Source organism: Equus caballus, chromosome 14, assembly GCF_041296265.1.
Source record: "Equus caballus isolate H_3958 breed thoroughbred chromosome 14, TB-T2T, whole genome shotgun sequence".
NCBI classification, from domain to species: domain Eukaryota; kingdom Metazoa; phylum Chordata; class Mammalia; order Perissodactyla; family Equidae; genus Equus; species Equus caballus.
The window spans coordinates 34,708,111-34,735,348 of NC_091697.1; the positions used below are offsets into that span (position 1 = coordinate 34,708,111).

The 27,238-nt window shown below is 41.5% G+C and overlaps 1 protein-coding gene across 15 annotated transcripts in view; it reads left to right on the plus strand.

Moving 5' to 3' along the window:
• ATP10B (ATPase phospholipid transporting 10B (putative)) overlaps positions 1–27,238 on the plus strand; it is a 286,400-nt gene that overhangs the window by 155,907 nt on the left and 103,255 nt on the right. For 8 of the 15 annotated variants that reach the window (XM_070232979.1, XM_070232974.1, XM_005599238.4 and 5 more), the window contains 3 exons: positions 19,923–20,018; positions 25,415–25,702; positions 26,725–26,919. In XM_070232979.1, coding sequence (XP_070089080.1) covers positions 25,428–25,702; positions 26,725–26,919 — 470 coding nt within the window. In that variant the 5' untranslated portion in view covers positions 19,923–20,018; positions 25,415–25,427. The remainder of the gene's footprint in view (positions 1–19,922; positions 20,019–25,414; positions 25,703–26,724; positions 26,920–27,238) is intronic. The other 7 variants (XM_070232977.1, XM_070232972.1, XM_070232978.1 and 4 more) reach the window with 1 other exon arrangement.

Below are 27,238 nucleotides of genomic sequence, written 5' to 3' on the forward strand. Positions count from 1 at the left end.
ATAGCTGACTGTCCACATAGATGATCTCAGTCCTCAGCCCATTTGGAAATCAAGCTGAAACCATGTGACCCAAAGCCCACACCCTAAATCACATTGTTATACTATCTGGCATGATGCAACTTCCCCAGGGCATGGCATTCCAAGGGCTTAGAGATTACCTCATAGAAGCTTAGGGCAAACAGCAGACCTCTTTGGGGAAAGGTTAAACTCTTTACTACACAGAGCCTAGCACAGACACTATTCCTGACCCTTCCTAGCCTCCCTTCAGCAAAGCATACCAGGAAATGCACGAGCTTTGGAATCAGACAGGCCTGTGCAGGCTCTATCATTTTTTACCCATGTGACCTCAGCCAATCACTCATGTCTGTAAGCCTCAGTTTTCTCCTTTGGAAAATGGAGATAAAGATGTCTGTAGCCTCGTGGTGTTTGTAAGGTTCAGAGCTAATGCTTTCGAAGTACTTAATATAATGCTAATATGTAGAAACCCAATAAATGAGAGCTGTCATTAAAAGCCTTCTCCTATTCTTCAGTCTTTCTTCATCCTTCTCTCTCTGTCTCTCTGTCTTGCTCCGTTTCTGTCTCTGTATCACAATCTCTCCCTCTCACTTGCTCGTTCTCTCTCTTTTCTAAGCTTCCGTCTTCTCTCAGGACAGGAGGATGTGACTTCAGTGTGCTGTGAATAAGAAAATGCCAAACTCAAGGGAAGCACATTCCTGCAGCAGCCTTGGGATCCCCTGCCCCCTAGAGATGGTACCTGATGGTATTCGTTGAACAAAGCTAGCTGTCTCAGGATCTAACACACTGTAATGACTTAGCTCCATTCCAGATCTGGTGTAAATTGAAGATGAAAATGTGTTTTCCAAAAATACACAGGCTGCTACAGATGTCTGGGCTTATTTCACCTTTGGTTACACGATGGTCTTGCCTGGTCTTCTTTCTGGGCTCACGGGGGTGGGTGGGCTTGTATGCTAGGAAACTTCCCTGAGAAAAGTCCTGCATTGCTCGCTGATGTTAGTAAACAGCACACCCACTGCACAGAGAAAGCCACTAAAACGCCCAAGGGTAACAATGACCACGTTATGAAGCAAAACTTGCACCATCCTGAGTTAGGCTTGTGCAGCTCTCAGAGGCTCTCCTGATGCTGCCTAGAATTGTTCTGTGGTTTGGGAAAAGACAAACCTTCCCCAGATCCATATTCTGTGATTGAGATCAGCCTTCGATGTACACTTTCCTGCAAACACCTTCTCCTACAGAGATACAATCAAGAAGGAGAAAGTCCCAGTTCAGGACCTCAGTTTGATTGTTGAAGATCTGACTCACAGATTTTACCATTTCCTTCCCTGTATCTCTTCCCACAAACGTGGCATTCAGGATGGTCAATGATAAGAAGCCTGTACATTTTCCCCATGACAATCCCTTGATAAGCCTGTGATGTAGTCCCAGGCAATTAGAGCCGAGCAAGATAATTAGACTTTGGTGTGTTGCCTTATTTCACCTGCAAGGTCTAGAGAGAGAGTCACTGCTCCGAGGCACAGACGTTCTTAGTGAGCTGAGTGGGTGACTGACTGATCATTGCAATCAGTGAAGCCTGAACTGCTGTGAACTAAAGCAAATGTTTTGCTTTCCATGTGTTTGGGCTATTTTTATGCCTGGACTCTCTTAAATAGCTTCCTCTGTAAACATTCCTCCCTTCCTTCATCTTATCTGAAGCGACCCTTCCTCTTCTTCCTCTTCTAGATCAGCCATCATTCTCTTTTTCAATCTTAATTTTTTTTTTTATTATCAAGTCAGAGGAATAGGTGCTCTTCTTTACTTCATTAATTCAACAGATATTTATGAAGTGCCTCCTACATACAAGGAACTGTTCTAGGCAATCTAAAAAACGGAACGGACAAAACAAACAAAAATCCCTGCCCTCATGTAGTTTATATTTTAGTAGTGGGAAGCAAGCAGTAAACAAACAAAAAATAGTAAAAGTACTTATCAGATGGTGATAAAGCTTTAGAGAAAAAAATGTAAGGAAACATGATGAAGAGTGTTGGGGTAAAAGGAGCTTACAATTTTAAATACGGTAGTCAGAGAAGTCCCCAGTGAAAAGATGACATCTAAACAAGAACCAGAGGAAGTGATCATGGGAGCCAGTGGGTAACAAGACAGAGGTCTTGACAAAAATAATCCGTAACCAATCTATAAATGAAAATTTGGGGTGAGTTTATTCTGAGGACTAGCTTAGCCCAGGCCTTCCTTCCCCAAGGAAGGAAGGGCACCAAAGAAGTGGGGTGTACAGAGTGGCTATATACCCTCAAAGAGCATTTCACGTATGATTGAAATATCCCTTTTACAATAGTCACAAGACTACTCTGTCGGCACAGCAATTGATGGACTCAGCAGGTAGTAGGTCTGCTGTCTCCGTGGACACAGCAGGGTGGCAGGTCTGTTGTCCTGAGCTGAGTGGTCACAGGTGAGCACATAATCAGTTCCTAGCCTAAGGAAAGATGTTTATCCTTAAGAAAACGCCAATGTGCGGGGAGTTGCACCTTTATCTTAAGGCCATTTGTTCTTGTCTTTGGGACACAGCAAATGCTTAAAGCAGATATACAATGCATGCTCAACAGCCACATCAGGCCTTTTTGGAAAAACAAAGTCAGGCTGAATTAGATTTACATCAAATGGCTTTCTCATATACTCCAATATATCCTATTGCTTGCCATTTCTATTTGTCAGCAGCAACTGCAGGTTCTTGGTCTTTGAGATGGCACATGCCTGGTGCACCCTAAGAACCTAGGAGGCCAATGTGGCTGAAGCAGAGTGAGCAGGAGGGGAGAATGCTTAGAAAGGTGATCAGAGAAGAGAGGAGGAGCCAGAATGTGTAGGGCCTTCTGTAGTAAGCGCAGAGTAACTGAGGAAGACAACCACAAAGGAACTCAAGCTACTTTGACTTTTACTCTGAGCATATTGGAAGCCATTGGAGAGTTTTGAGCAGAATTGTAAAATCTGTTGACTTACGTTTTTAAGAGTGACTATGGCTACTCTTTTAAGAATGGACTCTAAGGAGCAAGAATAGATGTGTGACCAGTCAGGACTTTATTGCAACAAGCCAGCTGAGAGATGATGGTGGTTCACAGAGTCCATCAGCGGAGGTGATGAGAAGTGGTCAGATTCTGTATATACATTGAGGTAGAGAGGGTGCTATTTCCTGATTGATTTCATATGATTGGGTATAGGGTACAATAGAGAGAGACAGACAAAGAGAAGTAAGAATGACACAAAAGGTTTTGGCCAACACCTGGAAGGATGGAGTTACCATTTGGGAACAAATTAACCTCTCTCTGCCTCAGTTTTCTCATCTGCCTAATGGGGAAATTAATTGAAATAATAAGATTTGTGAAAGTTAAATGAGTTGCTACAACAAAATGCTCAGAATTATTCCTGGTGCATAAAAAGCAAATGTTAGCTATTATTGTCGAGATTCTCCTCCTTTCCCTGCTTGCTTCCTTCAGAGAACTGAGTACAGTTTGATAGGATCTTGTTTATTTATTTTTCTTTGTCATCTATCCCCTCCATCAAAACGTAAGCTTCACGAGGGCAAGGATCTCATCTGTCAAGTTCATGGCAGATTGTCAGCTTCTACAGCAGTGTTTCGATCTTAATATATGGCTGATAAATGTTTAGGAGTAGAAGTGTGAAAGGATGTAACATTCAGGCACTCTGGATTTCCTGTGACATTTCCGCTTTACATACATACTGTTTGTCTCATACACTTATATTTGTCCATTTGCAGCTTGGAAAATTTGGTCACTGGCATTACGGAGGGCCTTAAAAGGTGGACCACACATAGGTTAGATTGTCCACACAGAAAACTCCCTCTGTGCTCTGTCTTGATGAAGGGAAAAGTTCTACCTCAATGCAGCCATCAGCAGGAGATCTGAGATTCCAGGCACCAGTCAGCGCCTGCTCCTTCTGTGGCTGCAATCAATGCCCCTGATTGTTCTTTAATTAGCAGAACCGCTGTCCTGCCTCCACACCCTGGTTCCACTGTCAAGATGTCTCACATCTTTGGGCTGGCTTCCCATCCCAAGAAGGTTTAGCTTGCTGCGCATGCATGGAGGAAGGCAGGAAAAGGGCAAGGAGCCAATTAGATTGAAATGGAATCTGGTCTTTGGAGGCCTCTTGTCAGGGTGAAGAGTATTGGATGTTCTCAAAGATGACAGATGCTTCTTTATTTGGGCTGATCTCAGGGGTTCGAGGTCATTTGTAAATAAGATTTGCTCCATTTGGTATGGCAAGTCCTGTTCTCTGTGCCTTACTTTTTTTCGTCCCTAAGTTTTTTCTCTGTGTTTAGACATGCTCGCTGCAGGCTGAAAGGCTGTTTGGTCTGGGATGAATATTTCAAATCCTTGGGAGCAGCTGAAGTAGCAACCACAGTTAGACAGATTCAGTGAGGGCATCAATGATGGATTCACACGGTGCTGAAAAAACTCAGTAGGAAGAGAAAAGGCAGAAAAACAGTATAGTGAATAAATGCATGAATTAATGAGTAAATGAATGAAGCCTCAAAAATTATATCTTCTGATTTTAATGAGAAGGAGAGAGACTAGTTATGAGACAGCCAGCCTCATAAAGGATTAGAACCAGAGAATGTCAGGGCATCAGGAGCCTTTGCAGCCATCCATCTGGTCTCTTAGCTTTTCTTTGTGTTTTATTCCCAAGGCTGGACTACAATCCCACCCATCAGATTGAACATGGCCCATCATAGTTGACCAACACAGCAGCTCCAGCTTCTTTGCATCTTCCATCTGGCTCTCACATTAACCTCTCATCTGTGACTCTAAAGATAATAATGACTAGCCTAAATGGACAGAGTTTAAAGGTTTAATTTCCAGAAGCTTCATTGGAAACTTTGAGTTGCACTGAGGCAGACTGTTCAGAATTCCCCTTTCCATGCTCCTATCTTTCGACCATGATACTCATGGCAGTGGACCTGGGCCTGGAGGAGGCAAAAGTGTGGGCTTTAGCCCAGGGATGACTGTCGAAGATTTAGCAGAACCCATTTTATACCTTAAAACCTCATTTTCCCCTTTGATAAAATCAATATTAGAAATCAAGTCAACATCACCATAATTACCTATGAATACTCCTTGTTCAGGAAGTGTTACCACACTGTAAGGAGAGAGCACCATTGTCCCTGAATCCCTAGGTGTCCTGTCACCTATCCTGTGGTTCAAAAGGAGCAGTATGTGTGCAGTGTCCCCGACCTATGACGGCCTGAGTGGCAACTTTCCACGTTTATACTGATTTTATCAAAACACACACACTCTTGGGCACCCACAACCTGTGTTAAAACTGGCCTACTTGCTGCAACCAGTGTACCCTTTCATGCCAGTTATCAGCTGAGTTAATTGACAACAATAAGAAGAAAAAGCAATGGGCTGAGTGATGAGGTGGAATAATTTTTGATTGCATGGCTGTATGAACAGACATGCAAATCATATGCTTTTCCTCCAAAGACATAATTTTGACCAAGGCAATGGTCTCTTTGAAAAGCTAACAGACATGGTGAGATATTAAAGAAAAAGTTTTCAGCATGAGTAAAGAATAATTCAAGCTCTTCAGGAAGAGAGGGCTATAAACTCAAGGAAAACTATAAATGCAGACAAGCCAGGGAAGAATCTTCCAGAGAACCGAGCTGCAACTGTTGAAGTCAGAGGCTAAGAATTGCAGAGTATTTCGCATCACAAAACAAGGATCCAGATTTCCTGGTCAAAGCCTGATTGCAGAGGTTTTCAAGTATATTGACTCAGAAGAAAAGTTTAAGAGAGTTGGTTTTAATTTGAATTCAGTTCAAAGAACCCTGGAGCAAAGAAGAGTGCTTAAGAAGCTTGTTAGATATTTGCCAGGAAAGGAAGCCAGCATTTTCATTTCAAACTTCATTGAACTCAGATTATTGTAAAGCCTCTCTAAAAAAGAAAGGAAAAAATTACAGTGTAGCCTTTACATTCAGTATTTGATTTTTGCTTCTCGATAAATGTTTGCAAAAGCACGTATTTGGGGGTTATTTTTCCCTTCATTTATTTTCATGATTGGTATTGGTATTGTTGATAAAAATAATCCATAACCAATCTATAAATGAAAATTTGGGCAAGTTTATTCTGAGCTTACATTTTAGGATTATAACCCGGGAGAGTCCACAAAGGAACAGAGCACTCCAAAGAAGTGGGGGTACACAGGGTGGTTATATACCCTCAAAGAGGGTGTTTCACATATGATTGAAATGTCCCTCCCACAATAGTCACAAGATTGCCCTGTCGGCACAGCATTTGATGGACACAGCGGGTAGTGGGTCTGCTATCTTAGAGGGAGTAGCAGGAGGCAAGTCTATTGTCTTGAGCTGGGCGGTCACAGGTGAGCGCAGCAATCAGTTTCTAGCCTAAGGAAAGATGCTTAATCCTTAAGGAGACGCCAACGTTGGGAGGGGGAGGGAAGTTGCACCTTTATCTCAAGGGCCTTTTGCTCTTGCCGCAGGGAATCTCTAAAGCAGATACAATGCATGCTCAATGGCCTCAGTCAGGCCCTTTTGGAAGGACAAGGTCAGGCCAAATTAGGTTTACACAAAATGGCTTCCTCATATACTCCAATATATCCTATTACTTGCCATTTTTATTTGTCAGTATTTTTATGGTATGCAAAGTTTCCATAGGGTACTATCGACTCATAACATCACTCCTATGGGAAATAAGTGTTTATAGCATGTCAACTAGATTTGCCAGCAGAAAACTATTAGGTTAGGAGTTGCAGCTCAAGTATATTCAAAGCAGCCGTAGAATATAGTTCACCAGTGCCTTCAGAGGAATGGCAGGGTGTTCCAGAATCTCTTTCCTCGAGGAGAAATGCAACTTCTTTACTGACATTTGTTGATGCTGCAACTCTGTCTGTGAAAGGAAAAAAGTCTGGCCACCACAATAGCAGAATGCACAATAGCAGTAGTTATGTGCTGCATAATGACGTTTCGGTCAATGTATACTTACCGTCCCATAAGATTAGTATCATATGGCCTAGGTGTGTAGTAGGCTCTACCATGTGGGTTTGTGTAAGTGTACTCTGTGATGTTTGCACAATGACGAAATTGCCTAATGACACATATCTCAGAACAAATCCCCTTGTTAAGTGACACATGACTGTGTAGAGTTTGGAGCCCAAGAGACCTGCATTTAAATCCTAATTGGGGCCCTTAGGATCTTTTTTACTTCAGAAAGTCACTTAACTTTCTGGGACTGGGTCTCTTCATTGTAAAATGATAATAATAACACCTACTTTGCAAAGTGATGGTAAGTTTTAGAAATAATCTACTCAACAGCACCTGGCACATGAAAAGAAAATGGTGGCCATAGTTATTTTGTTTTTGATGAGGATAATGATATTTTTTATTAGAAGTTTGGGATCATTGTCAAACAACCTCCTGACTCTTTATATATGGATGTCTGGAATACCCATACAATCGCAGTCCATTGTTATAAATCCTGTTTTTATCTTATAATTCATCTCAATTCAACTCAGCAGCTATTCAGCAAGCACTAGGGTCAAGGTGTACAAACACAATGATACATTGGCCTTTGCCCTCAAGGAACTTGAGCTAATACAACATTTGTTATCCTGGGTGCTCATTCCCAATTCAGAGGACTCCACCCAACCTCCATCCTATCGAGTTTACTTATTCATTCATTTGTTCATTTGTTTATTTAACATATGTTTGAGCTCCTTCTATGTGCCAGCCCTGTGGCAGATCTTGAACCAGACACAATCTCTGTCCTCAAAGAGCTCTCTTGAACAAGCAATGAGAATGCTGGTGATTGGTGAGCTGCCCTGTTTAGATGTCAATGAGAAATGACACTGAGGACATCAGTGTATGTACACTCTTCTTGGCCAAAGTTCCATCTTGTTTGCCTCACTGCTTCCTGCCCTGCAGACGTAGGACCATGAATAACAAAATCCTTAAGAAGCCCTTCATATTTCTTTAACTTTTAGATCAAGTCCCCCACTCTGAGCGCTTAGTCCCTTCCTTGCTTTCTCCTTCTTCAGCCTGGCCCTATGTGGCCTTCCCAAATTGAGACCCCACCAAGCATGGGGTGAACCCAGCCTGTTTTTCCATTTCAGACCCAGCACTATCCCTGATGTCTTCTTTTGGAAGACACCACCTCGAGGTTGGAAACTAGTGCTAAGGATGGAAGAGCAGAAAGACCTGGGTCCCTCATGACCTTGGAGCCCGTGTATCAGCCTTAGACTACCTACCTCTAGATTTGTTTTATTTCATAAACAGATATCTTGTTTAAGGCACTTTTTGTTACTCTGGTTAAATGCAACTGAACCCAACCCTGAATAATAAAGAATCACACTGTACCTATCATCTTCCAAATTGAATTTTTTGCTTAACATTATATTTTCGTTGCTCAGGATTCTGTTTTATGAGGCAGGTTTAATGTTTAAATCACCAATGCTAGAATTAGACTGATTGGTTCACAGGCCAACTCTGCCACTTGACAGCTGTGAGACTTGGGTACTTAAACTTCTCTGTGCCTTAGTTTGCTCATCTATAAAATGGGGATCATAATAGTACCCACATCACAGTTTGTCATGAGAATTAAATCAGTTAATATTCACATGTAAAGTGCTGACAGTAGCACCTGCAAAATAACAATTAACCTATTTAGAATTATTAACTATTACTTTGCTATTTATCCATGATGATATAGTTCAATTTTAACTGCCATAGAATACTCCATTTTGTGAATATGCTACAGTTTATTTTTTCGTTGTGCTATTTGGTGGACATGTAAGTTATTTAATGTTTTACATTTTTGATGATGCAATGAATGTTTCTAAATACATTTCCTTGTGGACAGTTCCTTCTTCTGAGAACACCCTGTTCCTATCATTTCTTATTTTCTATTGGGTTATCTTTTCCTTTCTGGATTTTCATATGTAATAACGTTACACACATCTCTTCCCAATCTGTGACTTGCTTTTCCACATTCTTTAGGGCACAGAAATTTTAGTGTAGTCAAACTTATCAATCCTTACTCTAATTATTGATACCTGTGCCTTAAGAGTTCCCTCCCTACCTCAAGGTCATAGGATATTCTCCTATATTTTGTTTTAAGTTCCCCCTCCCCAAGAGGGAGGTCTTTAAGCACCTGGAATTTATTTTTTTGTGTGCGATGTGAAGTAGAAATTTGTCGTTGCTGTTGTTGTTTTTATATGAGTTAACAATGATCTCAACACTATTTATTGGGTAGTCCGCCTGTCCATACTGATTTATAAGGGCATATCTGTCACGTATCAAGTCCCCATATGTTCACGAGTCTGTTGCCCGGCTCTCTGGTGTGTATCATTTGTCTCTTTGCTATGCTGATGCCAATACGCACTGTCTGAATCTCAGTCCCTAAGGGGTCTTTAATCCATGAGATAATTCAGGAACCCTGGTTTGTTGGCATCATGCAGATAAATTAAATCATAGTTAGGATGGATTGTCCCCTGTTCAGACAGCAAGTCTCAGTGCCAGTGGAACACAGCAGAAGGGAGAAATGGATTTAACTCAAATTTGCCTTTTCCTCTCTTCTCAATAAATATCCTGTGGTGTTTCAGACTCCAAAACCCATACACACATTCTGTCACCATCAGAGTCTACTCTACATGGTGCTGTACTCAATAGTCCCCCTCCCCACATGGCTGGACAGCAAAGCCATTTGTCTTTCTAATGGTCCAAAGGAAAGGAAAGGTGCCTAGATACAATATTTATAGTCTGGATAATTATGAAGGACTTGCGACAGAGACCATTATATTGAAGTTGTAAAATGTCACCAAATGCCCACATGCACAACTCTAAAAAGACTAAGAAAATTGGAAATAAATTATACACTCACCAGATGGGGTGTTATCTCCTTGGCTCTTTCACGAAAGGACAAAATGAAGTGATTAGGGGGTGGGAAGGAGGGAGGATGAATGCAGCTACCTACATGTGTTAATTTGCTTTTATCTCAATTTCCTATATCAGAATAATAAGCTCAACAAAGTGCCCCAGAGAGAATCTAATTTTGTTTTATAAATCAGATAACAAAACCCTTGCAATGCCCTAAAAATGTTTAAATCGTTGCCAACGCCCCTAGAGCCAGCCCTGGTGGTCTAGTGGTTAAGATTTGGTACTCTCACTGCTACAGCCCAGGTTCAACTCCTGGTCAGGGAACCATACCACCCATCTGTCAGTTGTCATACTGTGGCGGCAGCATGTTGCTGTGATGCTGAAAGCTATGCCACTGGCATTTCAAATACCAGCAGGGTCACCCATGGTGGACAGCTTTCAGTGGAGCTTCCACATTAAGACAGACTAGGAAGAACTGGCCACCTGCTTCCAAAAAGATTGGCCATGAAAAGCCTATGAATAGCAGTGGAGCATTGTCCGATACAGCGCCAGAAGGTGAGAGGACGGCGCGAGAGATCTAGGAGGGTTCCCCCTGCTATACACAGGGTCGCTAGGAGTCAGAATCGACCCAATGGCACTAACAGCAACAACTCCTCTGGGCACCATGAAATGTCAGAGGATCTGCCTCAGCAGCCTCAAGCAGAATCAATCAGACAGGAACATAAAAAGCTAGTCCCAGTGGTTTTTCTAAACATTCAGGATCTCTCATCAAGGATTGAGGTTTGATGAAGAGGGGAGAATTGGGCCTCTGGGCCTAAGTTTTCAGAAGAGGAAGATTTCCTAGGAGTTTGGGCAGGCCCAACCCTGACCAAGCAGTCCAGCCAGGGGACATCACTCTGTCATTCTCCTTCTAGCTGGTGGCGGCTGATTGATTTCTTGCCCTTGCGCTACTGCTGCTTCATATCTCCATGGACCTTTGCCATTTAAGTGCTAAACCTTGTTTCTCTACTTTCTTCTCATTCCTTTTTTGCCTCTTTTCTCTCTTCTCCTGTCTCTTTGTGGGTTTGTGGTCTTGTCACAGGAGATCACAGTCATATGCTCCTTCGCAATCTTAGAGACTTTTTTCCACCCAACTGATATTAATAAACTTTTCTTTACTCTAGGAAACAAACAGATTAACAACTGTGGTCTATTGTTCTTCAGAAAGTCATATGTAGACCTGTGTGCCCCTATCCTGAAGATAAAATGTGCATATTGCAATGAAGTAAAGAGAGTGTGTGGTGTTGTCACATGCCAATGCAAAGTCTCTGTCCAGAAATATGCTTGCTTGCAGTTTAATGAATCTTGTCACAGACTGAGAGCCCTTTCAGAGTCTCAAAGGAGGCAACACGGTTATGACTGGCTATCCTGGAGAGCCCAGGGTTCCTGTCTTGGAGAGCCAGACCTCTCTGCACACCCATACCACTCTGGGGTCCTACCACAGTGGGAGATCTGGAAGGAGTGTGAGTCGCATAAGAAAGCTGCTTAGTATTATGTCAGATAGGAATAAAGGGAAATTAAAACAAACAATCCACAAACAAATCTTTGACCCATGCAGTCTCTTGGTCCCAATGAATAAGTGCCATTGTGGGAGTGGGGTCAGGCTCTCTATTTTTCTCTAATTTGAAATGCTTTGTTATTTAAGAAATTTAAAAATGCCCAGGTAAAACGCAAATAAACTCTGTGGTTTAGTTAATTGTATGGTACCGATGTTAATTTCTTATTTTGACAAACGTATCTTGGTTCTGTAAGATTAGGAGAATCTTGAGTGAAGGAACTCTCTGTACTATCTTTCCAACTTTTCTGTAAAGCTAAAATTACACTGAAATCAAAAGTTTATTTTTAAACAAATCAAGCGGGGCAGGCACAGATGTCTAAAGTTATAGGAGTTCATATAAATGGCTTACACTGAGGTAGAAACACCAAAAACCAAGCTGACCAGGCTGTGCATTGGGAAACTGATGTTAACTGATGATCTTCATGACCGTAAGCAAATCACCTAAACTTTCTTCATTTTATTTATTATTTCAGAGAAAAAAGGGAATCAGACTGACCTGTAAAATATAGAAAATTTCAGAATTATCCACAGTCATACCCTCCAAGCCACAATTTCACCAAATATGAGATTTCAGTGTAAGCAAATTTACTTCTGCAGAATTTCTAGTTCACACAGACAATTTCAGTTCCAGTATATGCAAATATCAAGTCATTTCTAAGAAAACGAGAAACTAAGGGGTTAGGAATAAAGAAAGACGATATATGGGAAGTAAAGATTTGCACAAGATAATATTGAGAGAGAAGGAATATCGAAAGCACGCGAATTGTGATCTTAGACCTGCACCCTGAGTCTGAGCAGGGAGAGCCTTTGCTGTGAGGCATGAGAGCATCCTGTTACAGGACTTTGGTCAGAAATCCTCCTGAGCAGAGCTAAGGACACGTAATCCTGCATCATGGGAAGAGAGTTTGAAAAACACTTCCCCAACAATTTGCCCATCTCAAAAATCTAGTCGTTCGAGTTGCTAAGATGTGAGGAGCTGGAAGTCAAAAGCCCTGAGTCATAAATCAGAACAATTTTCTTTTTATGGTTCACAACAGATTTTAGCTACAAACAAAATTAATTTCAAGTCTCTTGTGTTAGGAGAGGCAAGCTTTAAAAACTTCCAGGGAGCAGGTCGTGAGTGAAATTGTGTAGTACCTATCATTATGTAAAAGGATAAATGTAATTTATATTGACATTATTTAGTATGCTACCTTGATTGTTTTGTTCAAAATGTTTTTCATTATACTCCCAAAATGTGGTCACAAGAAAGGGGAATTTCTACTGTGACTTCTCAATTCTTTGACCACCGATTCTTGTAAATGGGTGTATTGAGGAACTTGGCCTGTACGGCTGGGGAGAAGCACTGTAATACAGGCCCAACCTACCTCAAAGGATTGTTTGAGGGGTAAAACGGAATAGTAGGAGTGAAGTTCTTTGAAATTTTTGAAAATAATATTGAAATGCAAATTACTTTTTATTCATCAAATAAATCAAGCACTTCTTGGTGCCTATCATTCACCCGGGAAGGCGGTGTGAAGTGCTGACTGCTCCCAGGAGGCACTGGGGCAAAGTGACCACCAGCCCCACCTAACAGTTAGGTAGAGTGGTGACCACATCCAGTGGGAGGTAAAGTGGTGACTGTTCTCAGGAGGCCCTGGGGCGTAGAGTAATGATTGTCTGCAGGAGGCAGAGAGAGTTAAATGGTGACTGCCCCATGAGACACGAGGGGCAGTGTGATGACTGCTCCCAGGAGGCACTAGTGGGTAGAGTGGTGACTGCCTTGTAGAAGCCCTCATTCTAGGAAAGTACGTAGCCTCAATACCCGGAACAGAAGCTAAAATGGGATAAGGACAGAAACACATGAGTAGCCCTTCAATCATACTTCAGGACCAAGGAAGGCTTTCTTGGGGAGATACTATCTACATCCTAAAAGATGAATGGTGGGCCAGCCTTGGTGGTCTAGTGGTTAAGTTTGGCACGCTCCACTTTGGTGGCCCAGGTTAAGTTCCCAGGTGCAGAGCTACACCACTCTGTTAGTGGCCATGCTGTGCTGGCAGCCCACATACTAAAAAATAGAGGAAGATTGGCACAGATATTAGCTCAGGGTGAATCTTCTTCAGCAAAAAAAAAAAAAAGAAGAATGGAAATTAGCTAGGCTTTGAGGGGAAAGGGATCAGGGAGTACTGGTGGTATTGGTTTGGGCTGGCCCGGTGGCGCAGCAGTTAAGTGCTCACGTTCTGCTTCAGCAGCCCGGGATTTACTGGTTTGGGTCCCAGGTGCCAACATGGCACTGCTTGGCAAGCCATGCTGTGGTAGGCATCCCACATATAAAGTGGAGGAAGATGGGCACAGATGTTAGTTCAGGGCCAGCCTTCCTCGGCAAAAAACGAGGAGGATTGGCAGCAGTTAGCTCAGGGCTAATCTTCCTCAAAAAAAAAAAAAAAGGACACAAGATAAAACAATTTCCTATGACTAGAGTAGAGCATGAAAGAGATTAACAAAAGGTGAGGCTGGAAAGAGAGGCGTATCTAGTTCCTGGAGGGAAGGAGTTGTAAATTATGTTAGTTTTGTTCCTTATGCTGTCTGAGGGAAATTCAAAGCCAGAAAAGATTTTGAGCAAGGCAATGACATGAATGGATTTCTAATTTGATGACATCTTTCTGATTTCATTGTGGAAAAACAGATTGGAGGAAAGCAAAATTGGAAGCAGAGGGACAAACTAAAACTGTCAAGCAATCCAGGCGAGAGATCAGAGTGGTCTGGACTGATGTGGTGACAATGGGCCGAGAAGAGTGGACAGAACTGACAGATATGTATAGGCTAGAATCAACAGGACTTAATTGGTTGGATACATTGGGTGAGAGAGGAATCAAGCTTAGCCAACTGAAGGGATAGCGTTGCCATTCCATGAGACAGGAAATGGGGAGCAAAAGCAGATGTAGGGTGTAGATAACGAAAATATTTGGAGGCAAACTGAGATTGACATCCTAAGAGACATCCTGATGGTGATGTCCAATCGACAGTTGGATCTTTCTTGAAATTCCTCCCTATTTTGGGAGTAGAATTTTGGAACATATGGAGGCCCTTTGAGAACCTTGTTATTAATATTAATCTTATAAAAGAGGGGACATATTAAAGATGAGAGGGTTCAGTTATTTCTCCGGAAAAATGAGAATGTTAAACCCAAAGTACATATGAGAGAGTAACTCAACCAAAAAAGACCGATGAAAAAGGCTTCATCCTTTTGACAAAGAAAAGAGAAAAGATCAGCCACTCAGCTATTATGTGCTGTGAGCTCACTTACCTTTTATGGGTAGGCTGTCATCTGGGGAGGAAATAATCTGCCCTTTGGCAAGGTCCCTGCTCAGGGTCACTCATCCCTTTGACTTCAGAAAAGTCAGGGTGAGAATTACACCTGAAGTGAAAGTGTCAGAGATGTTAGCGATTGCCTGGTCCAATTCCCTCATTTTATAGAGGAAGGAACTAAGGCCCAGAGAGAATAACTGACTTGCCCGTGGTCACACAGCTGGCTAGTGGGATGTGTAAGCCAAATGTTACCTTGGCTTGGTTTTCCCTGCCCTTTAAAATCCAGATGAGATCAACTTGAACCCCCATCCCGTATCCTGTGGAAAACCCTATGCCACCACTTCCCCCCAACTTCTGTGAATTCCTATGGGACTTATGTTTCGCCCAGTCATCTCTGGTTCTAATTTCCAAAGTTTGCTAAATTTCTCATTCTCCCCTCTTTCTTGTGGTTCTTTTTTCAATCTTCTCTCCTTGGCACTGAGCCAAATATGGGGACAACTCCTTCTTGACTTCAAGACTTCTACTTCTAATCAAATGATGCCATTCATACAAAGCCACTCTGTGTTGTAAAGTTTTACTAACAATTTTAGAGTAACTGGAAGGACATCATATCATGTTACAATATCATACACAATTTTAAGTGAATATTTGAGCTTTTTTCTAAAGTCCTATGTATACAATGGAATATTATTCAGCCTTAAAAAAGAAGGAAATCTTGCAGTTTGTGACAAAATGGATGGACCTTGAGGGCATTATGCAAAGTGAAATAAGTCAAATATTGAAACACAAATATTTAATGATCTCACGTACATGTGGAATCTAAAAAAAAAAAAGGCAAGCTCATAAATACAGAGAATAGATTGCTGGTTGCCAAAAGTGGGGATAGGGGGTGAGCAAAGTGGGTGAAGGGGGTCAAAATGTACACACTTCCACTTTATTGTGGTGATTACTTCACAATATATACAAATACCAAATCGTTATGTTGTACACCTGAAACGAATGTTATGTCAATTATACCTCAATTTTAAAAAAAGTCCCTCTGCCCTTTTCTGATAACACATGCACCAACCTGCTACCATCTTAATCTCTATTTCTCATGCTCTTGCCAGCTAAATTTCCTCCTCCCTTTTCCTCTCCCCCTTAATTCTCATCCCCTTGCCTTTCATCCCAGTGCTAATCAAGGTTTATTCCCTCCCTAAGGAAATTCTGGAGGCATCTGCTAAAATATCAGTTTTTCTCACCCCAATTCACAAATCCGGTCCCACACTCTTTGCACTAAGCCAAGTGTCCAGTCCATTTGACCTTGAGAAAGCTTCTCCCAAATTTCCCAGGTCCTGCTCCCTGCCTGCCCCACCTCAGACTTTCCCGGGTGTATTAGTCAGCATGTAACTCACATAACCATGCGTATGTTTTGAGTGAGGTGAATTGAGCCCATCAGCGTGTACCATTGTCTTTTCATTGCTTTCAGCCCTGTGGATTTTTGGACAACTTTCTTCCCTTCAGCTCAGCACTGATTTATTCAGCTTCTGCGAGCAATTTATTCACTTTTAATTAGACCCAACTTAATTATTTTGTCAGTAAAACAAACCAAGAGAATCTATAAAACAACTTTTAAGTGAAATCACATTTCTGCCTGGAGGGATATAAAAAATAAAATTATGCATCTCATTTTACCTGCCTCTTACAAAGAAAAGATTGCCCGTGCTGTGCTGTCTTTTTATTTCCCAAGATCTTTTGTCTTTCAATAGGAAGATACTTGGGAAATCAGGCTTGGAATAGAGGGAAGAAAATGGAAAAGGATAGTTTTCAATGGAGAGCAGATACGTGAGTGCAGAAGACAGTGTCTTTCCAGGTTGGCTCTTTGGCAACCCTACCCTAGAATGATCTGGGAGCTGGTTAAGAATGCAGATTTTTCACACTGAGAGGTAAGGACAAGAGATAGAGTTGCTCACTTGCCTATTCTTGCAGCTTCTGGACTCATACCTGCTTCTGGACACCCAAGCCCTCTTATGCAGTAATTGGCCGTTTCTGCTTCTCCAGGAAGCTTGCCTTGTCTTACCCACTCACCTATGTTTTCTTCCATCTCTGACAACTTCTGATGCTTGCTGTCTGCATTATTTAATTCCCCCTTGATAGCCTATCCAATTATCTTTTCCTATGTATATATCTCATCTCTCCAACCATTTTGTTAGGTCAGGAACTATGCATTACAGATCTTCTTCTGTGCACTAAACACCCCGCATTCAGTTCTGGGCTCACGCTACTCCACCAGCCTTTCAGAGCTCAAAGATGTCTTTTGTCATGAAAACACTTCACAACCTCCTGTTGAAAGGAGCTGTACTTTTGGTATTCATGGGATGAGAAAATACGTATGGCAAAATCCTACTGTGAAATCAATAATGCCTTTAAACAAATTTGTAATATATCCATCTCAACAGTATCTGCTACACTTAAAAATAGTGGCTCACATATGTATGCAGCATATAATGTGTTTCATGTACAGACTGTGCCAGAAGCACATATTAATTCTCTAACATCTTGCTGTCAGCAGCCTACCTCAGGACAGTGTTTGAGAGCCAGAGTTTAGGGGCCACTCTCTTGACCTCAAATTTGGAGTAGGACATTTAAATAGAAGGTGTCAGAGTGTTTGGAAAATACAGAATCCCCTTCTTCAGCTAACAAGGCAATAATGACAGGTCTGACCATATCCTATTGCCATGCCACCCATTACTCCAGTATCCCTCATTACTCTGAACTCTACTACTCTACCCAACTCTCTGAAGAAATGCCATTTAATCTGAGACCTGGCAGAGACAGTCACTGCTCATCAAAAATTCTATGTGTTCCCCATGTAGCCCAGGGTCCCTTGCAGTCAGAATGAGACCGTGTGACTGATTCTGGTCATTTGACTATGAGCAAAGTGATGTAGTTCGCTTCTGGGTCCCTGTTTTGGCTATATTTAAAGGCACATATTGGGATCATGAGGTGGAGTGAGCCTGGATCCCTGAGTCAGTGGATGGAGGAGAGTCACTTGGACCTACAAATTCTTCAAAGGTTGTGCTAAGCCATTGAGATTTGGGGCTTTATTTGTTTCACAGCCTTGCCTAACTTAGCCTGACTAATATACTAGGCAAAGAGTGAAGAAAGAGCTTTCAAAGGAGAGGAACTACTCAATGTCTAGACCCGTGCACAGAGAGAGAGAGAGATTGGAATATTTGAAAATATTGAGCAAGAGGAAAGAGGTAGGCAGGAGCTAGATCATATGAAATAATGCAGGCCAGGGTGAGAAGTCTGGATTTTATACAAAGGCAATCATATCATTGAGATCCTTAAGAAGAGGACTGACATGATTTGATTTATACTTCAGAAAAATAACTCTGGCTGCTATGTGAAGACTATATTGGAAAGGGAGCAAGTGAGGATGCGGAAACCAGTTAAAAGTCTATTGCAGTAGCCCAGACAAGAGATAATAGTGCTTCTTATTAGATTAGAAGCAGTAGAAATGTCAAGAAGCAGAGGGATTTGAAAAATATTTAGGAGGCAAAAAATAGATAAAACTTAAAAATAGAAGGGCTGTAGCAAATGAAGGAGAAATCAAAGATAACGCCTAGGTCATTTGGGTAAATGGAGATGCTATTCATAGAAATGGGGACTACTGGAACCAAAGTGAATTTTGGAGAGAAACCAAGAGTTTTAGAAATGTTAAAGTTGAGATACCTAAAAAAGAAGTGGCAATAGCAAGTAAGCAGTGGGATACTCTTGTCCGAAGCTCATGAGAGAGGTCTGAGCTCCAAATACACCCAATAGAGATCAGCTTGCTGGGGAACTGGTGACACCCTTAACTCTAACGAACTTTGGAGGTGATGAAGTATAACACAGCAGACTACAGAATTATCTTCTCATCTGTTTAAAAAATAGTTTTCCTTTGAAAATCTGTCAGAGTAAAGCTCTTATGGACTGAGGAGCTAAGAGAAAACCAATGGGGTAAAAAGCATTAACTGAAAGACTAATGATGGGAGCTGAGCATGGCATGCTGATGACTCAGGAGTTTTGTAAAGACCTACCCTTCGATCATTCCTTTCCCACAAAGGCCCACTCCATAGGATTTCATTTGCCATGTATTTCATTATCTTCTACAGAATTGTGTCCTTTCACTAATTTCATTGAAGGTGATCACTGTTTCCTTCTCATTCTCCCCTTCCCTTTCACACTAGTTCCCGCTCTCACTGACGTCCAAAGGCAACACTCCCCACCCTACCCTGTGCAAGGGCCTACAGACTCATTTCTCACTCGGTATTTCTTCCTCTAGAGGAAATCAGCATCTGGCATCCTAATTATAGGACACAGTTTGTAGTCTGTGAATAAGGCACAATCATAGCTCTTGCTCATCCCACTGGGAAGTTCAGAGCTCTGTCTGGTGCTTACAAGGACTGATTGCTCGCAGCAGCTATATGTAGACTCCTGTTACTGAGTACAAGGCAAATGAAGGCTCTGAGCTTCAGCCGTCCCCAGGACTTCTAGCCTATCCCAACCCCACTGCAGAATAAGGCCCCCCCCTTGACCGTTTCTTTCCTATGAATCAGGCCTTCCTGAACTTTCCTTGGCAGGTTCCAGAACTGGAAACCTTCATGAGAGGTTTTCAAACCATGATTTCTGTTTTCTGGTCTGCCACTAAACACATTTCCTTGAATCTAAAATACCATTAATTTAATAATAGGTTGTGAGGGTAAAAATAAAAAAGAAACATTACCATATCAATTATATGACATACCCTAGGTCCAAAACATTCAGATGTGGGGGGAAAAAGAAGTACATCCTGGATTCCAGTAAATATAGGCTTTCCTGAAAGGGAGCAGGAAGAAATGACAAGTTCTAGAGAGGAATTATTCTAATTCCCTTATTTTTGTTTTTTCATCTGTAAAATGAGTATGGGTAAAACAGGTAGAAAACTGTATAAAAGTGATAGCCATTTTCTCAACAAATCAAACCAAAATAAGTAGAAAAAACAAAATGAATAAGAAACTGATAATAAGATTGTTTTATTGCACATCTGTCTTTGATCTAGTGTAATGCTTGCGGAATGAATAGAAAACCGGTTCACTATATTTTTTCTTTCTAAATCAGGGTTGATGAAAAACCTGTTGGTGTTTTGACACTTCTGTGAGAAACAAACAGAAAACAACTTGCAAAACACATTAGCAGCCTTTCCTGCATTCGTAGGTGAGCTTCAAAAAAGGAAAATGACTGATGCTTTCTGCATGATGGTAATGTTTTTGAACCCGGTTACCAGAACAGCAATAGAGATACAGCAGGTCTAGTTCAGTGTTGTAATAGAGGGCCAAAAGCTTTTGTTTTAAGAAAAGTAGGTCTTGTTAGCGCCTATTAAAAAAATAATGTGTGTCAAACTCCTAATTTCAGATATCAATGCTTTAGCACAACGCCAAAGTCAACATTTAAGGTCTTAAAAAGTAAGTTGGGGGCCGGTCCAGTGGCATACTGGTTAAGTTTGCGTGCTCCACTTCAGTGGCCGGGGGTTCGCACGTTCAGATTCTGGGCGCAGACCTAGCACCAGTTATCAAGCCACTCTGTAGTGGCATCCCACATAAACTGGAGGAAGATTGGCACAGATGTTAGCTCAGTGACAATCTTCCTCAAGCAAAAAGAGGAAGACTGGCAGCAGATGGTAGTGCAGGGCCAATCTTCCTCACAAAAAAATAAATAAATAAAATAAATAAAAAGTAAATTGAGTTAAAATATACTGCATTAATAAAACAAACGATATTCAGGTTTGGCAAAAATTGGAAAGATGATTCAAAAATTATTGCAATTTGGGGGAAACTGATACAGTTGATTGATTTGAGTATGTGCTAACCTCAGACTGTTTCTTCTCAGTGGTTATTGCTTGTTGACTAGATGTCTAACAGAAAATGGTTTTTGTGAGATTTACACATTTTGTCCTCAAGATGGAGTGCTTTAAAAAACCCTGTGGTTAGTTGAAAGCCAAACTTTCTTAGATTCTAATTAATTTTAATTTTAGGATAGTGTACTATTTGATGAGGATTATTTTAGGCTGGTTACTTTTAAAACTGCAGATGAGAAAGGGGCTGGTTACTTTTAATAAAAGCAATTCTGAGCAGCTTGCCCTCAGCGCTTGCTTGCCCTTTGTTGGGAAACATTTACATTTGTAAGGGAAATCTCCAGCTGTCAAGATGCCACCCTCTCTGCACCACGAGGAAGGCAGGATGGCCTTATCTCTGGAAACTCTTAATGGGGAAGGCAAGGACTTAAGTTGGTTACTGTCTGGCAACCTCATGTAACTGACTCCCCCCCCCACCCACCCACCCCCCAAGATCCTCCTTTGTCTTTAGCTGAAGATAGTATTTAGGGTGGTGGCTTCTGGCCTTTACTTAATCCGATCTGATTCTTATCTAAAAGTTGTGGGACCACCCAATGGCCAGACCCCACCTGCACTGATACCATTTTAACTTTTTTACATGTTCTTTCCTTTGTCTTGTAAAGAGATGGCTCACATACCTATGCCTTAAATTTAGCCTTACTCTCCACCCATGTTTGCAGCAGTAGCGGTGGCAGCAGCAGCAACATGCCGGCACCAGCTCTGCCTGCCCATGGGTCCTGTCCCCATGCCAGCAGCTGCAGCAGCTCCCCATGCCAGCAGCATCTCTGACTGCCTGTGGGTCCTGTCCCCATGCAGCAGCAGCATGGCAGCAGCAGCTCTAACTGCCCATGGGTCCTGTCCCCATGCCATTCCACACTATTCTCTAAATAAAAGAGCACTACTGCCAGATCTTGAGAGTCCAAGAAATCTTTCTTTCGACTCCTCAGCTCACCGACCCCGCATCACTATTTACCAAGAATCTAAGTGTAGATTAAATTTAATTTTATAGGGTTTTCCCCCCATTGTCCTGACCAACTCATATACTTTTTAGAGAACTGTACATGAAGGGAAAATAATTCTCCAGGAACCACTGATTCCTGCTTTCTAGCCCTACTTGGGTCTTCCTTCCATTTTTAAAGTGAGCTTGTTTGTTCTAGCCACAGGAAGCTTGCAAATGTTGTTTCTTTCTAGGATACTCACTTGCTTCCAGACACACATACACACACATATTCATACACACACAACACACACATACACACACACAACACACACACAGAGGCACACTCACTATTCCATCCAGTTACCCCTCACCCATGTCTTGATCTCAGCTCCAGCCCCACCTCTTCAGGGACAAAGTCCCACTCCTCTGTAGTGTAATCACATTGCACCCTGTTCTTTGTGGCACTTATCCTGGTTGGTGAGTATTTATTTATTTCTATGAGTGTATGTCTAAAATCTTTCAGCCTCAGTAGAGTGCAAGCTCCAGGAGGAGAGGGGTGGATGTGTAGGTTTTACTCAGCTAGTACAAAACAAGAGTTTGATAAGTATTTCTTGATTCAGTGAATGACTGGTTGATTGACCCCTGACAGTGAGAATGGAATTTGCTAATGATGGAGTTTACCTGGGTTCATTAAAATGAAAAGGAAAGGAAAGGAACTATGGTTAATTGGAAATGTGAGCCCAGCAGAATGAAGAAAGTTTGGGAATGAGAATAGGGTTTCTCAGTAAACTGTAATTAACTCAGGATGTTAGGCTAATGGTCCACCATATAAGAATACTCCCCCACCACACAAACACCATCCTGGTAAAAGTGATATTGGTGCTGGAGGAGATTATTACCTCAAACAGAGGTGATCTGAGCATGAATTAGCAAAAGTAGATAATCCTCAAGTTTATCGTTAGTGGGGAAGTGCTATTTCAAAAACTTCGAATGAGAGAAAGACTTTATGACTGGAAGGACCTTAGAGAGTTGCTTCAGGCATGCCCCTCCCTGTCTGAAAGCAGTAATAAACCACACCTCAGATACAAGGATTACACAATCCCTCTGTTTCCTGTTCTACTTTTGGAAAGAAGTTACTTATTTAGAGGAAAGGGGAAGCAGTTCGTGAAGGAGCTGCCTTCCTGTCCCCAGTCTTGGCCCCTCCGGCCCATTCTTGTGTGCTTCAGGCAAAACAAAGCCTGGGATCCACAGCTCTGTTCAGGCGGCTTCCTAAAACTCTTCAGGACTCCTCCTTGCTTTCAGCACAATAAGTAGCTTTAACAGGCCACCTGGCCCTTGTCTGTCTCTCCAGCCTCAACTTTTGCTACTCTTTCTCCCCCCACCACCAGTTCTCTACATGACACTCCTAGGAACTTTCTGTTTCTAGAAACTTCTACAACTCCCTACCTACCTGTGTATATGTATATATGTACACAGACACATATACAAACATATACATTATTTTCTGAACCATTGAGATGCCTTAACCCTTTACCCGTAACTACTTTAGGATGCATTTCCTAGGGACAAGAACATTTTCTTACATAACCACCATATAATTATCATAATTGGGAAATTTGATGTTATTAAAATTCTATTACCTAATCCGCAATTTACATTCAAATTTCGCCCATCGTCAAATAATGCCCTTTAGACCTCTTTTATCTACCCCTGGTCTGGGATCCAATCCAGGATCACACCTTACATTTAGTTGTCATATCTTTTTAGTCTCCTTTAATCAGAAACAGTCCCTCTGTCTTTCTTTGACCTTTGACATTTGAAAACATAAGCCAATGATTTTGTAGAATAGCTCCCAGTTTGAGGTGTTTCAGTATTTCCTTGTGACTACCACAGCAGTGATGTTATGTCCTTCTCAGTACATCGTATCAGGAGGAACAAGATGTCAATTATTCCAATTTTGGTGATGTTTGCTTTCGTCTGTTGGGTAAGGTGGTGTCTGCCATGTTTCTCCATTACAAAGTGATTCTTTTTTTAACATTTTAATTAATGATTTGGGGGGAAAATACTTTGAAACTATTGAAATATCCAGTTCCTCATCAACCTTTCATCCATTAGTTTGGCATCCACTTCATGTCTGCTTTATTTTTAAGGGAACTTATTTTAAGTTGTTAATAAAGAAAAATAAAGAATATGATAAATGGACTTTTTAAACCACCCTGCCTAAAATACCTGCATCTCCCATATCAATCCAATCTTCCTTTGTGAAGATCTTATCACCTAAAATTGAGAGAAGTCTGATATGTATGGCATTAGCCAAGGCAATATTTCTTATTTGCATTTTCAACTCTATTCATGAATTGTCTTTTCATTTCCTTTTCTCTTACAATAACAATAAGAAAAAAGAATCCATGAAAGGGGCATATTTTTTTATAATGAGAAAGAAGATATACAATATTATTTCTGGCTTACCAAATGTTGTCATATCGCTTTTGGTCACATTATGACAGGCATCAGTAATTGCATTTATTTTTTTTTTGCTTCTACAAGGGCTCACTTAAGACTCTCAAGAGCTTCTTGCAGCCTTGGGGTCTGTGAGTTGAAAATCATTTGGAAATTGATTAAAGTCATGAGGAGAATTAAAATAAAGGTCAAATCATATGGGCATCAGGAAGGTAAAATATTACCATTTAAATAAGAATGGAACTTTTTTCTTTCGTGAATCCCAATTTCTATGACAGAAGGGGTTGCTCATTGTAAGAGTAATAATATCTAACATTCACTCGTCCATTTATTCAAGAGAAAATCATCCTGTGAGCCTGCTAGGTGAGAAGCACCATTATATACAACTTCTATCCTTACAAAGCGTATCTTTGAATAACATCCTTCTGGGTCTTTAAGCAAGATTTGGCCAGAAGGAACCTTGAGGGCTTGCTTACAGGTTTCACTAAAAGAGCTCAAAAATACGAATCCCCTGGATAAAGCAGCATTCTTCCACCGCATAGGAAGATCATCTGCTTGACTAAGTGCTCGGTTTCAGAAAACACCGAATGGAGCAGAGAGAAAGGAAGCATATCCAACCCCCAGCCCCAGTCAATCAGATCAGAAAGCACCAGCTGTGTTCATGGAACAACATTCAGCATGGCCCAGTCAAGTCAGGCTCAAACTTCCTGGGAAAGAAACATCTCTTTTTCACCCATCACTCTCATTTGAGGTTCTGGCCACAAATGAGGTTCTCTGAAATATCATCAATATCAGAAAATTTTATAGCTAGAGAAAAGCTCAAGAATAAATACTTTTCCCTTTAAGATGTGTCTCAGCATATTTTTATGTCCTGTCCAATTTGTTCCTCACAAAAAGCTTGTGAAAAAAGTAGAACAAGAACAGTTTTCCTCATATTACAGTGAGGAAACCGAAGACCAGCAAAGGGAAGGGATGGTTCAGCCTCAGGAATGAACCAGAGCTGGAATTCTGACCTTCAGGGTCATGCCCCAGAAGCCATTCTTTCACTGATAATGTCAACTAGGTCATCAATACCCTCTCCCCATCCCCATCTTAAATGCTTTCATGACACTTATCACACTGTTAGTTGCATATTATTTATATGATTATTTGCTTAATGTCTGTCACCCTAGAACATGTGGATTATAGGGATTGAAGCTATTTTCCTCACATTGTATCCCAGAATCTACCTTGGATGGACGGGTGGACAAGTGGATGAGCTGATAGACCACATATTTCTCCTGAGCATGGCAATTTCCTATGTCTGTTTTCAAACCTTAGCTTGCAACTGGAAATGGCCCTTTCAGTGGACTCGTCTTGGCACCGGTGGCAATGGCGAGTCAGAGATGGCCTCCCCCAGTCTCCATCAGAAGCCACACCACTGCTGTCCCCAGAGAAGGGAAGGCAGACCTACAACCTGACACAGCAGCGCGTCGTGTTCCCCAACAACAGCGTATTCCACCAAGATTGGGAAAATGTCTCCAGGAGGTACTCCGGCAACAGAATCTGCACGACCAAATATACCCTCTTCACGTTCCTGCCCCAGAATCTCTTTGAGCAGTTTCACAGGTACACAACCACTTGGCCAAATGATACACACTTTAACCAAGCATCTGCCACTGGGACCAACTCAGAGACACAGCCCTCTGGACACCTTTCTTTTAATATGCAAATATGTGTACCTTGAGAAGCCTTGTCATTCATTCATCCATTTGTTCATTCCATAAATATTTATCAGAATCTACTCTGTGTCAAGCTATGGATTGGGTGCTAGAGATATATGAGGGGGAAAATATAGAGAAAGAGAAAGACGGTCCCTGCTAAGTGTATTGTCTAGTGAAAGAGACAGACGTTAATTTTAAAATTATACAAGTTGATGTAAAATTATAACTCAGGTAGATACTTCCAAGGAGAGGTATACAGCACTACTGGAGTGAGTAACAGGGAAATCTGGCCTAGTTAAGAAAGAAGGGAAACACTTCTGGGAGGAAGTGAAAATTGAAGTATAATTGAAAGATGTGTTAACTGCGTGAAAAGAGGCAGAGAGAAGTCAGGGAAGGGAGCCAGGGGAATGCTCCTGCAGACAGACCTTCATGTGCAAAGGCACTGTGTCAAGAGGGAGTAAGAAACACTTGGGAAACTTAAAAATGCAAGCCACTCTTCTGAGATAACATATACAAAATCATCTTTTAATTGTAAAGCAAGATATGCACTTAGATATCATCTTGAATTTTGTAATTATTATTATAAACTCCCATTTATTGAGCAACTACTAGGCCCCAGAACCCTCTATTGTGTATGTAACAAATATTATCACATGTAATATTTATAAGAGCTCTTTAAAGTAGGTAGTGCTATCCCATTTTACACAAGACAAAATAGACTCAGGAAGATCATACAACTAGTGAATAATAGGAACCGAGTTTGAATCTAAATGGATTTGCCTTCAAAGCCCTTACCATAATATTCAAGGTGACACTGAAAGAGAATGTCATTTTGGTTGCTAAGGGTCAACAGCAGAGAACTACTTACGTGGAGAGTACATTTTCCTTCTCCGTGTTTTTCACTCCCACCTTGCTTGTCCCTTCCAGATGGGCTAATCTCTATTTCCTGTTCCTGGTGATTCTGAACTGGGTGCCCTCCATGGAGGTCTTCCACAGGGAGATCACCATGTTACCATTGGCCATCGTCCTGTTCATCATCATGGTCAAGGATGGCGTGGAGGACCTCAAGAGACACCGTTTTGACGGAAAGATAAACCGCTCCAAGATCCAGATATATGAAAGGTAAGGGAAACCATTCCGTTTTCTCTCTTGCAAATAGGTTATGCAAACTTGTCAGCATTTTCAAAGGATTAGTCTCTCCTTTCACATTATATTTTCTTAAATTCATTTAATTTGGTGGTTCTCAACCAGGGCAATTTTGCTCCACCAGGAACATTTGGCAATGTCTGGAGACGTTTTTGTTTGCCATGTTGGGAAGGAGGGTGCTAATGGCATCTAGTAGATAAAGGCCAAGGTTGACGCTAAATGCCTTACAAAATGTAGGACATCATCCCACAACAAAGCGTTATGATCCAGCCAAAATGCTGACTGTGCTGAAATT